Source organism: Podarcis melisellensis (assembly GCF_964234715.1).
Source record: "Podarcis melisellensis genome assembly, chromosome: 12".
NCBI classification, from domain to species: domain Eukaryota; kingdom Metazoa; phylum Chordata; class Lepidosauria; order Squamata; family Lacertidae; genus Podarcis; species Podarcis melisellensis.
The window spans coordinates 52,076,175-52,088,688 of record NC_138544.1 but is presented as its reverse complement, the minus strand read 5'-3'; the positions used below and the strand labels follow the sequence as shown (position 1 = coordinate 52,088,688).

The 12,514-nt window shown below is 46.1% G+C and overlaps 1 protein-coding gene across 3 annotated transcripts in view; it reads left to right on the top strand.

Annotated features, from left to right (window-relative positions):
- Positions 1-12,514, top strand: part of OXSR1 (oxidative stress responsive kinase 1) — an 87,514-nt gene that overhangs the window by 70,101 nt on the left and 4,899 nt on the right. For all 3 annotated transcript variants that reach the window (XM_081882477.1, XM_081882478.1, XM_081882476.1), the window contains exons 8-17: positions 387-520; positions 933-981; positions 2,374-2,439; positions 2,593-2,715; positions 3,854-3,889; positions 5,505-5,666; positions 8,712-8,779; positions 10,913-10,965; positions 11,848-11,916; positions 12,117-12,181. In XM_081882477.1, coding sequence (XP_081738603.1) covers positions 387-520; positions 933-981; positions 2,374-2,439; positions 2,593-2,715; positions 3,854-3,889; positions 5,505-5,666; positions 8,712-8,779; positions 10,913-10,965; positions 11,848-11,916; positions 12,117-12,181 — 825 coding nt within the window. The remainder of the gene's footprint in view (positions 1-386; positions 521-932; positions 982-2,373; positions 2,440-2,592; positions 2,716-3,853; positions 3,890-5,504; positions 5,667-8,711; positions 8,780-10,912; positions 10,966-11,847; positions 11,917-12,116; positions 12,182-12,514) is intronic.

The window sequence follows — 12,514 nt, the reverse complement described above, 5'->3', positions numbered from 1 at the left end:
ACCGGATAGATGTTTTGGGCACTAAATTATAAATTAAGGAAGTCATCCCTCTGCTCACTCCAGTGTTCAGAGTCAGATGGTGGAGTTGAGGAGGGCAGTTGCTTTCAAGCCTCCCTCCCTGGAGATTTTCCAGAATAACCTCTCAGTGGTTTGGGAATTGGGATGCTGAACTAGACATCACCCCAGTAGAATCCAGAAAGTCTTTTTTTTTAATGTACCTATTCTTCCACAACCTTTTGCTTACCTTGTTTTTCTGCTGAAGGCTATAGGCTACTTGCCACCTTCCTTTTGCTCAAAGAGGCCGTGGCATCTTTTTCAAAGTGACAGCGCTTGCTTAATGAACTTAAGGTTTGTCTTGGTGCTTCTAACGGGTGTAATTGTTTCAGGTCTTAATGTTGACGCTACAGAACGATCCGCCCTCACTGGAGACAGGTGTGCAGGACAAGGAGATGCTGAAGAAGTATGGAAAGTCTTTTAGGAAGATGATTTCACTGTGCTTGCAGAAAGACCCCGAGAAAAGGTGCGCAGCAAACCGTCTTGTTTCCACCCATTGTGAACCAGCATTGCTTGATGAAAGCTAATTGTGAGAGTGGGAGACAGAGTAATGCAAAGAATACAGAAAAGCAATTTTCTACACTACTTCTAATTTTTAATGCACATTTTTCTTCTTACTTTTAATTTGGCCACTGCTGATTTGTTCGTGGTCAGTGGGTTCCAGTTACATATCCATCCCCTTAGCAAAGCTCACTAAGTCCAGATCTTAGGAGCTTCTGTTAATATTGTCAACATCTGAACTAAGATGTACACATTGGCAGGAAACAGAGATGGCGCCCAGCTCTTTAAAGATTCCTACAATCTTGTTTAGGCGCAGCAAGAAAAAGCAACTCTTGCGACGTCTTCTAATGACACCCGCCTTTCCTTTTTTTTAATAGACCAACAGCTGCTGAACTTCTAAGGCACAAATTTTTCCAGAAAGCAAAGGTAGGAACTTAGCTTGACCTTTTAAATAAATGAACAAATAATCAATAAATAATATATTTGAAGAGAGGAGCAGTTTACTGGTGTGCAGGTAATAAGAGCTCATTGCAGCAGAGATTCCTCCCTGGTTTTATTCACCAGTGCAATTTCGTCTGCCTTGAGATCTTCCGGGACTCACTGCTGAGTTGTGGCCTGATCTAAAGTGGGTCACACCAGCAGCACTAGCACCATAAAAATAAATTTGGGGGGGGGGAGAGAAATGGGACCCCAAATGAATGTTTAAGATAAGTCTGAAATGTTGAAAACTTCTGCATTAGGCCTTTCCTGGTGCAGAAGTCAGAAAGCCTTGATTATGAAACTACTGAGCTGGAATCTGTTGGCAAATCTGGCTGAGTTTCTTTTGGCTTTGAATGAGACTTAACACTCAAGGCAATTTACACTTATTCAAAATGAAGTAACCCAAATGGGAATATCAAAACAGTTACCAGGTCTGTTCCTGTACAACACAGAAAAATGTATGAAGTCAACAGTGCAGAATTTAGAAATGGGGGAAGTATTTTCACCTGAAGATTAGTAATGTTGTGAGGCAGAATGGGACACCTTGGAAATTGTGGTGTCAGGGCAGAGAAGACCTTGCCCCAGGCCTCACGAGGTTTCACTTCACATACAGAAGCAAGCATTCTCCCACAGTTCGCGAATAGCCAGGACAGGGGTCAGCAACCTTTTTCAGCCATGGGCCGGTCCACTGTCCCTCAGACCATGTGGTGGGCCAGACTATATATTTTTTTTGGGGGGGGGAATGAACAAATTCCTATGCCCCACAAATAACCCAGAGGTGCATTTTAAATAAAAGCACACATTCTACTCATGTAAAAACACCAGGCAGGCCCCACAAATAACCCAGAGATGCATATTAAATGGACACATTCTACTCATGTAAAAACATGCTGATTCTCGGACCATCCGCGGGCCAGATTGAGAAGGCGATTGGGCCTTAGTTTGCCTACCCCTGAGCTAGGAGGTTTATGTCAGAACAAAGGCTCCTGCAGACAAGACACAATGAGCTCAGGCATTTTAAGGGAGGGGGAGGCCTGCAGTCTCCTGGCAGCTGCGTACGGATTTTGAAAACTCTTGTGGTGAAGTTGAAACCTTGACGCACTCTCCGCAACCACCTCAGGATAATTTCTAAGGAGTATGGCACAGACTACTCTTAGGAAGAATCTAATGTGTTGGCTTTCTAACCCTTGTATCAAAGGACCCTCTCATTCCCTTTCAAGTAATTCGAGAACTTAACTCTCTCTCTCACACATAAGCGATGACCCTTGAGCCAACGGTGGCCTTTGAGGAACAGGAGTCGCAAAGCGTCAATTTGATTCCCCTCCCTTTCTTTTCCAGAATAAAGAATTTTTGCAAGAAAAAATGCTGCAGAGAGCCCCAACCATCACGGAAAGAGCCAAAAAGGTACTAGTTAAAACAGTTTGAAGTGGGAACCTGCACACCGCGCTTCTTAAATTTGCCACTGACCAGCTCTCTGGTTGCACTAGAAAGGCCACGCTAGAATTCTCTGTATGAAATTCTGTCGGTGACATTAATGGTGGCTTTGTTGAAATACAGGTCCGGAGAGTCCCTGGCTCCAGCGGGCGCCTTCATAAGACGGAAGATGGCGACTGGGAGTGGAGCGACGATGAGCTCGACGAAGAGAGTGAAGAAGGCAAAGCGGCAATTTCACAGCTCAGGGTGGGCACCGAGAGTCACCGTTTGCTTCTTAAAACTAGCCCCGGAATTGAAAGGCAGTCCCTGTCGCGAAAGCTGTTTTAAGGGTGCAGTTAATGCCTTGATGGGATTGCAAGAGCGTTTCTCAGTAAAAAATACAAATAAATAAAAATTATTTATTTATTTGGTTTTTCAACTTAAAATTTTACAGAGGTATATCATACATAAATCATAAAAAACAAGGAATCTCTGTTGGGTTGAAATAACGACAGACAGGTAGCGAGTGTCATCTGGGAGGCATCTCCTGAGCAAGTCTCAAGGAGCCTCTTTTATTGAATATTACAGCATTGCCACATATGTGCTTATTGCTGATTGGTTAACACAAGTACAAAGCAAAGGTTGCATATAGGCATTAATCACCAATAGATTAAAGGCTGGGAAAGGGAGCACAGAACTAGACAGGCATGAAAACCTCCTTATTAAACTTTTACTAGTGATTGATATAGCATTCATCCGTAGATGTGGTCAACTATGCATTTAAGAACAGGTCAGGTACGAACTCAATGTGAACTGAACATTCTAGGAATGTTTCAGCTTAGAACGGTTTGTGCAGCATCATATGCAGAAGCGAAGCTTAGAAGCAAGACTTTCCCATCAGGCCACAGTCATGTGTGGAATCATAGCATCCCATCAAATCTCCATATTTCCCATCAGTCCTGACCGTTCTGCACACTGGCTGTGGCTATCAGAAGATGAACTCTGGCAACATGAGGAGACACATACCACCTCTCAAAGGACAGGAGAATCTCTCTCTTCAAAAGAGCGCTTCTCTGACATTTAAGTCTTCATAGCCATTGCTAATTCTTTGCAGGAGCAAGACTGTTGAGTAAGCATTTCGAACGGAAGGCACTCCTGTTATTTATTAAAAACAAATGGTAAACCATTTTGACACCCCTGCTGCAACACCCTCACCAGCTTAAGACCTCTTAGCTCCTCTGTTTCAAAGATCCTCTGGGATCTAAGAATTACTGCCCGCAGTTAGACTTGGAACACATTCAAATGAAATTATGCCAAAAGCTGCCGTTTTCACTGTGTTTCAAGGGCACGACATCCTTTGTGGCGTTGCATGCTAATTGCACTTGTCTGTTTCTTCCCCTTTTAGTCGCCCAGAGTGAAAGAATCATCACAAAATTCCGAGGTGAGTTATTAACCAGTCATGCATCTTGAAGCACCGGCCTGTCTTCTGTTTGAGAAGTGCCAAGTTCATTATATGCACACAAATAATAGTAACAATTAAGGTAATGTTTTAGCTTTCTGTTAACAGAGCGCTGACCTACAGACTGACTTCTGCTGGCTTAAAAAGTGGGGCGGCCGCGCTTCAGGATAATAAAATAAGTGTTGCTAGCTTGAAGCAATTGCCAGGCAGCATATTATATACAAAGATACACGCAACGTGCAATTTTTGCAAACTAATCTCGACTTTTAAGTAATGGAATGATAACTGCCGAAGCCAGTTAAAGTATTGTCATTTTTAAATTATGGTTCGTAACAAAATCCAGAGAATGTTCTGAAGGTGGAAAGCCACCAGCTTGTTGAAGCTGAAGCAGATCTGGGTGTAGGTGCCTGGATGTGTGAGTGCCAATGAACCACACTGCCTTGGGTTCCGTGACAGAGGAATGGTGGGGTGTGAATGTAAGACAGCAATAAATTGTGGCACTTAATCCCACCGGCAAGTGCTCAGGGTGGGGGAGTGTGGCACAATGGGCTGGCGAATGTATTTTTCCTGAAGGAAATCCCTTCAGGAAAAATGGGGAAAGGCTCCTGAGAGCCAGTGTGGTGTAGTGGTTAAGAGCGGAGGACTCGTAATCTGGTGAACAGGGTTCGCTTCCCCGCTCCTCCACATGCAGCTGCTGGGTGACCTTGGGCCAGTCACACTTCTCTGAAGTCTCTCAGCCCTACTCACCTCACAGAGTGTTTGTTGTGGGGAAGGAAGGGAAAGGAGAATGTTAGCCGCTTTGAGACTCCTTTGGGTAGTGATAAAGTGGGATATCAAATCCAAACTCTTCAAATCCAAATCCAAAAAGGGAAACGAGGAAGATGGAAGCATCTTCTGCCCTGTAGGCATAAGCCCAAGAGGGCTGTGGATTTGGCCAGTATTGCATACCAAAGCATTAAATGTAGGAATATATGAATTGCTATAAGCAGCAATGAGTTGATACATAAACAGCAAGGACTCGTAAAGAAACTTTAAATCAATTGTTCCTTGGGCTGGCAGTGTTCAAGCATTTTGGAATAATAATTCAGTTATCTTTGCTTCATTCGGTCACAAATTTGTAGCTGGTTTTTACCTTCATTGTGTTGGATTTGTTTTATTTTATTTTATTTGTTATTGTGTTGAATTTATTTAGTTTTATTTATTTATTGAATTTATACCCCACCTTTCTCTCCAAAGAACTCAAAGGCAGCATACGGGGTTTTCCTCATTCAATCCCCACAACAACAACCTTGTGAGGTAGGCTAGGCTGACAGACAGTGGCCCAGTGAGCCTCATGGCCAAGTGGGGACTCGAACCCTGGTCTCCCAGGTCCTAGTCCGACACTCTAACCACTACACCACCACTGGCTCTTACTTACTTACATACTTACTTACACAGTGCTCTTAGTTACTTGTTTACCGCTTAGGGAAAATTGTAATTAGGCGGTAAAAGAAATTGCCTGAATTAATCAACAAACAAGCAGTTCATCACTGGTATTTCTGACAGGTGGGCCCCCCTCGTTCTCCCATACCCATCTCCTGTCCTTTCTGACTTGCAGCTCTTTCCGCCAGCGGAGCAGCCGGCAAGCCCTTTGCTCAACGTCCCGGCCCAGCCGCCTCAACTACCTCAGCCTGCAGGACAAGCACCCGCACAAACTTCTCCCGCTGTCCCTGCTCCAGCTTCTCAGGCACCTGCAGCAGGAGCTCCTCCACCTGCGCAGGTAAGGCCAGGAGCCTCTGGGGAAGACCCACCAGAAGCGGAAACAGTTTGCTTTTGCATTTCTATCCCACTTTTTCCTCTAAGGAACTCGAGGCGACACACAGAGCTCTCTTCCTTTGCAGTGTATCCCCACAGCAACGCTGAGAGCCAGTGGCTGGCCCAAGGTCACTGGCCCAGGGAGCTTTCTGGACAAGTGGAAATTTGAACCCTTGTCTCCCAGGTCCTACTTTGGCACTCTAACCCATGGGTAGGCAAACTAAGACCTGACGGCCGGATCTGGCCCAATTGCCTTCTAAATCTGGCCCACAGATGGTCCGGGAATCAGCGTGTTTTTATATGAGTAGAATGTGTCCTTTTATTTAAAAAGCATCTCTGGGTTATTTGTGGGGCATAGTAAAGGTAAAGGGACCCCTGACCATTAGGTCCAGTTGTGGCCGACTCTGGGGTTGTGGCGCTCATCTTGCTTTATTGGCCGAGGGAGCTGGCGTACAGCTTCCGGGTCATGTGGCCAGCATGAATAAGCCGCTTCTGGCGAACCAGAGCAGCACACAGAAACGTCGTTTACCTTCCCACCAGATTTCCCACCTATTTATCTACTTGCACTTTCACACGCTTTTGAGCTGCTAGGTTGGCAGGAGCAGGGACCCAACAACGGGAGCTCACCCCATCGCGGGGATTCAAACTGCAACCTTCTGATCAGCAAGTCCTAGGCTCTGTGGTTTAACCCACAGCGCCACAAATGCGTTATTTCCCCCCAAAAAATATAGTCCAGCCCCCCACAAGGTCTGAGGGACAGTGGACTGGCCCCCTGCTGACCCTTGAGTCACTAAACCACACCGTAGAACCAGTGGGGGAAGGGGTTAAGCAGCTGCTGGCCATGCAGCCTTCCCCAGACTGCTTTGGCTATAAAACAAGTACGTGCATTCTCTCAGGTGAAGAGGCTGTGAATTGCAAAGCTCCTGACCGAAATGTCCCTTCAGCCGTGAGCAAAGTAGGTGGTTTAGCTGTCCCTCTTTTTTACCAGTCTCCCGGTCCGTGAGACGGGATCGAGAGCAGCTGGTCTACCCTATAGGGCTGCTTGGAGAGATGGAGCCCTTAGGACCTTTCTGCCACAAAAACCACCGCCACCCCAATGTCCTCTGCTTTTCAGGCGACAAAGTGTTTTAATGCAAGCCCTGCCTTTTGCAGAGGGCGTGGAACTCGGAGGAGGAGCAGCCAGTGAGATGGCTTTCCTCACTCTGGGTGAACTCCTGCCAAAACCAGCCCGTTCTGGAGCGTGTCCCACTGCTTGCGGGTGCTCTGGAGGCAGTCGGACGGCGATTGCTCATGTATTATAGCAAATAGCTGTCCTTGGAGCCGGGGTGAGGCCTGCAAGGCTGGAGGGGCGGGGGAAGCTTCCTCACCCCGTGATCCTAATAGGCCTGCTGGGAATGGTCCGGCGGTGATTTGTGGCCAGAGCAACACTCGAGGGCTTCAGCGTTTTTCCTAGAAGCGTTTTCATGGGTTTTTGGGAAGGAGGCTATATATAAACCCCTCTGCGCTCACAGGGCTCCTGTTCTCTCCCTGACAGCCCATTAATCTTGGGGAGACAAACCTTGGCGCCCTGCGTTCCTGGATTCCAGCTGGCCGAAATTAAATAGGACGGACTTGGCTTAGGGTCTGCAGATGTTCTCTGTGTGAGCAGGCCCAGCAATTAAACGCTTGAGGGAGCCCCCGGCCTCTGCTTTGAAACAATCCCTCAATGTACGTGGTTGTGCTTCTCTGCCACTTCCCAGCAGCTGGAAGGTACGGCAGCTGTGGCTTTGCTGACGTCAAGGGAGCGCGATGTGGCTCCCCAGTGCAGGATTTCAGGGAATCTCTTAATCTCATCCCCATTGTGACCTAGGCAGCCATTTGTGGGCTGCGTCTCACCCATGTCCTATCTTCTACCTCCCCCCAAGCTCCATTTATGACTCCTGTATATCAAGGAACCACTTCTAAGCTTGTAGGCACCTCTCCTCTTGTGGAACGAGACTGGGCCAGTGGTTGTGGGACCACCCTGGGAGATCTTGAGGCATAGGAAGTTGCTTTATACCAGTTCAAAGTATTTGTCCACTTGGCCTGCGTATTTAACTGCTTTGACTGGGTGGCGGTTGGAGCCAACAACATCTGGAAGGCCATTTGTTCTCCATCCCTGAACGAAATCAGCTGTTAAGTGAAGAAGGCGCTGTTGCAATAACAAGCACTTCAGACCTATGTTGAAATGAATAGAGTTGGCAGGTGCCTGAAAGTCTGAATACCCACATCTCCTTGCAAACAGGGGCAGCCACCCATCAGCCCCTGCCCCAGTGTACAAAGCTGAACATACTCAATCCATATTAGAATATAGGACCTGCAGTAAGTATGTGCTCTGCGGAAAGTCTTGTTTACTCATTGTGATTTTATTTTCCTTGGTGGGGCAAAGGCTTCCCCCCCCCCCTGCTGCTTCTTTTTAAGAAGACTGTCTTGCTCTGGGTTGGATCAGTGCTGCGCCGCATTTCTCTGTGCTTTAGTTCCTGAGAGAGCTGCAAACCATTGTGCGGAAAAATGGTTTAATAAAGGAAGAAACATTAAAAAAAAAAGGTTCCTTCGGAGCAAATGATTAAAACAAACAAGTGAAACCATGTTCTGCAATAAGACGCCAAAATAATAAGTAGTCATAAATTAACCCTATCGGATCAGTAGCCAGTTTGACTCGGGGCACAAGAGGCCTGTGTTTTGGGAGGGGGCAGGGAGAGAAATCTGCCTTACAGAATATTGCTTGAGATATTGCCAGTCATGAAACACTGAAGAAAATTCATCCAGCGAGTCATCCCAAGGGAGTTTTTTTAAATCAGTTCCATCTCTGTCACCACATCTGTTTGCTCTCTGCCTGTCCAAAATAGTCTCATTTGCTGCCCGATCATCTTACAATGCTTTTGTGTGTGTGTGTGTTTTTAAAACACAAAACACACATTGATATTTTAAAAAACAACCACACATTTATTTTATTTTTTTAAGTTGGCCTTTCCTCTTTCTCCCCCAAAAGGCACCTCCTGCAACAGCCCCAGCGCAAGAGGAAATGAAAGTCCCCATCAGCCTCGTTCTAAGGTTAAGGTAAGCATGTTCTTGCAAACGTCTCCAAGGCTTAAATCACCCGGCTGTTGTTCAACTCCTACACTTGGCAGGAGAGGCTTTTTGGGTGGGGTTTCCAAGATGGCAGCCTCTCTATGTTGTTGCACTGCAACTCCCATCAGTCCCAACTAGCATTGCTGCTGGTTTAGGTTTGATGGGGAATTCGAGTTCATCAGCATCTTTCAAAGGCACCATGACATCCACCCTTGCTCTCTCTGTGGTCCACTGGGTGGGGCGTGACCTGGCCCCAAGGAGAGGTGGGTTCAGATCTCATGAACTTTCCATGGCCATGTATGACCTAAATTCTCCTCGCCTGTAAGTATATCATTGCTGTTAATATTTTCTATCGTGGGAGCTTTTCAGCACCCCACTCTAGGAAACGGCCTTAATACTTGGGATCTCTTTGTTGGAGCACAATATTTCTTTTTCACACCAAGAAAATCCAATTACTGTATTTTTTTGCTCTATAGGACACACTTTTCCCCCTCCAAAAATTAAGGGGAAATGTGTGTGCGTCCTATGGAGTGAATGCAGGCTCCTTGGCTTCAGCGAGAGAAACGCGAAGCCTCCGAAGTGCAGAGGGAGCACTCCCTCCGCACTCCGGAGGCTTCGCGTTGCTTTCACTGGAGCCTGGAGAGCGAGAGGGGTCAGTGCGCTCCGACCCCTCTCCCTCTCCAGGATTTAGGGATAGCCGCCTGAAACCTTCGGAGCGCAGCGCGACTTCCCGCTGCGCTCCGCAGGCTTCAGGTTCCTTTCACAGAAGCCGGGAGAGCAAGACTCTCCTGGCTTCAGCAGAGAGGGAGAGCTGCGCAGCACCCCTTCAGCCAAGCGGGAGGAGAAATGGAAGAGGCTCTGTTTCTCCTGCCACTCTGCTGAAGGGGCGCTGAGCAGAGAGGGGGAGATTTTTTTCCCCTCGTTCTCCCCCTCTAAAACAAGGTGCGTCCTATGGTCGGGTGTGTCCTATAAAGCGAAAAATACGGTAATTTGGCAAGACACTTTGGCTGAGGCTTAATTTTTGCATCGGAAAAGCACACAGTTCATTAAAGTAACTATACACAGAGAACCGAGGCGCCTGTCAATAGGCAGTGCCAACTGATGAACCCAGTAAAAGAACAACGTGGTCACGTACTTAAAGATGTGTCAAGGCTTGGATGTATTTCGACCTCATGACTTCTGTGGGAAACACAGTTTAAAAACAAAACCACACCGTGGGAATGGTGGAAAAGTCGATTCAGTTTTGCATTTTTAAGCCAGCTATGACCGGATTTGCACCACCCAGACTAATACACAAGATCGGAATGTAAATATCCTTTTGGATTCTGTGCTTCTTCGAATTTTGCAATAACAGCCCTCTGCTCAAAAACGGTACCAAAATGTGTACCGAAATACAAAACACGTATTCTAGACTAAATACTGTTACGAATGTTTTGTTTTTTTGTTTTTTAAAAAATCAAATTAATGTAGAAATGGGATGGAACAGACTTCTGAAAGAACACATGGAGAATTGACATGGGCTGCAAACAGATGGTCCATGCATAGCCACACCCACAGCCCAAAGAGTATATATCCTTGTAATGTTTGTAGTGCTTAAAAAATGTATGAAAATATGTTCATTGTTCAGACCGCTCAAAAGTAATCCTTAGAACATTTCATACTGAAATAGATAATACTACCTAGAACAGGTTTCTGCTTCTTGTGTATGCCTGCGCCCAGGCCCATTCCATCCATGCGCTGAACACATTAATGAAAAGTGCTCAGGCCCCATAATGTATTTGTTCTAACATTAAGGACTTCAGCTAAAGAGCATATGCACTCAGGTGTATGACTTGCCAACAAATATTTGCATTTACGTGTGACGTGAAAAATCCGAAAGAGATGTAAAGTTGAATTGTGGGTCATCCTTACACGATGTAAAAACATCCTTCTACACAAACAAAACTGTGGGCAGACCTTTTTATCGTGCTTGGCTATAATTTGGCATAGCAATGCTAGGGCCAGATAAAATGTGCTTGGGGTCTGCGATCCAGGCTTTTCGTTCACCGTCCTTGCTTTTGTCTACAGAGTAAAAAAAATAAATGGCTTTGTGTTTCATCTCCCTTCTCTTCCCCTCAACAGGAATTCAAAGAAAGAACTCAACGACATTCGATTCGAGTTCACCCCTGGGAGAGGTGAGAAATGGGTACGGGAAAGAGAAATGTGCTGGAAGTTATTGAGTAACCTTGGGTGCAGAATGTTCTGGGTTGAATCTCCAGCGTCATCAAGCAGGAAAGATCCCTCACTCTGAAACCAAGGAAATCCAGTGGCAGCCATCTGAGCTAGACGCGGCCTCCCTTGGTATAAGGCGACTTCCTTTGTTGCGGCTGCAGACATGCTGCGGATGTTCCACCTGCATGGTTTTGTGTTCAACCTTATGGTAGTTGCTCAGAGAGACGCGGGTGGCGCTGTGGGTTAAACCACAAAGCCTAGGACTTGCCGATCAGAAGGTTGGCGGTTCGAATCCCCGCGACGGTGTGAGCTCCCATTGCTCGGTCCCTGCTCCTGCCAACCTAGCAGTTCAAAAGCACGTCAAAGTGCAAGTAGATAAATAGGTACCGCTCCGGCGGGAAGGTAAACGGCATTTCTGTGCGCTGCTCTGGTTCGCCAGAAGCAGCTTAGTCGCAGGGATTCGAACCGCCGACCTTCCTAGGCTCAGTGGTTGGGCTTAATCAGAGTTGGGGTTCAGACTCCTCTGAGCACACACTGAGCGCTTTTCCTTCCCAAATGAGAAATCCCAGCTTGATCCTATTAGCCTGGGATTAGGAGGTGCTACTTTTAGGTAGGGTTGGATCCTTAGAAGCTCTGTTTTCAACTAAAAAATTTATTCTAACCCACCTCTCTGTATACAATCTATCCAATGCATTTTAAGTAAAATATAATGCAGAACGATGCATAATATAAAACCAATCTAAAAAGAAGAAGAAAAAGGTAAATGCCTGCAAATTGTGAACTCTGAATTTGTTTTAGACCAGTTGTGTGCAGATGTGATGGTCTCTTAATTACGATCTTTCCAGATACTGCGGATGGGGTATCCCAAGAACTCATCTCGGCTGGGCTTGTCGATGGCAGAGACTTAGTAATAGGTAATAGTGCACATTTCATGTTCACCTTAATCCCATACTGCATTTGTGGATACAAGTTGCTGTATTTCTTCCTAGGACAGGGAGGGGGAAATTCCTTCATTGTTAACTAGGACCTCTTTTTCCAATATTTTAGGGAAGCTTGTTCAGAATGAAAATGCTTAAATACTCCGTCTTTGAGTGTGTCTACTCTGTCGTTTCAGTTGCTGCCAACTTACAAAAAATTGTGGAAGAGCCCCAGACGAATCGATCTGTCACTTTCAAACTGGTATATTTACTATTTCCCCCCTTATTAACCTGGTCTGTGTTAAAAGGGTGTGTCTGCTCTAGGCTTCTTTGGGGCGCTGATTCTTCAACAGTAATCTCTGGACAATGGGTATCTAGTGGGGGACCCACACAGTCATAGCAGAAATAAGGCAGGGGCTCTATTTTAATGGGCTTTGGGGATCAGTTGAGTGGCGATTAATCTTCATAATTTAGATACACCCAGATCAAAAAGTGGGGTTAAAAGATCGTTTCCTCTGTGAATGATGCTTGGGGACATGTGCCAGTTCTTTTGTAGTCAGATTGGCATCATCCTTGCTCCAGGGTGGAAAGATCA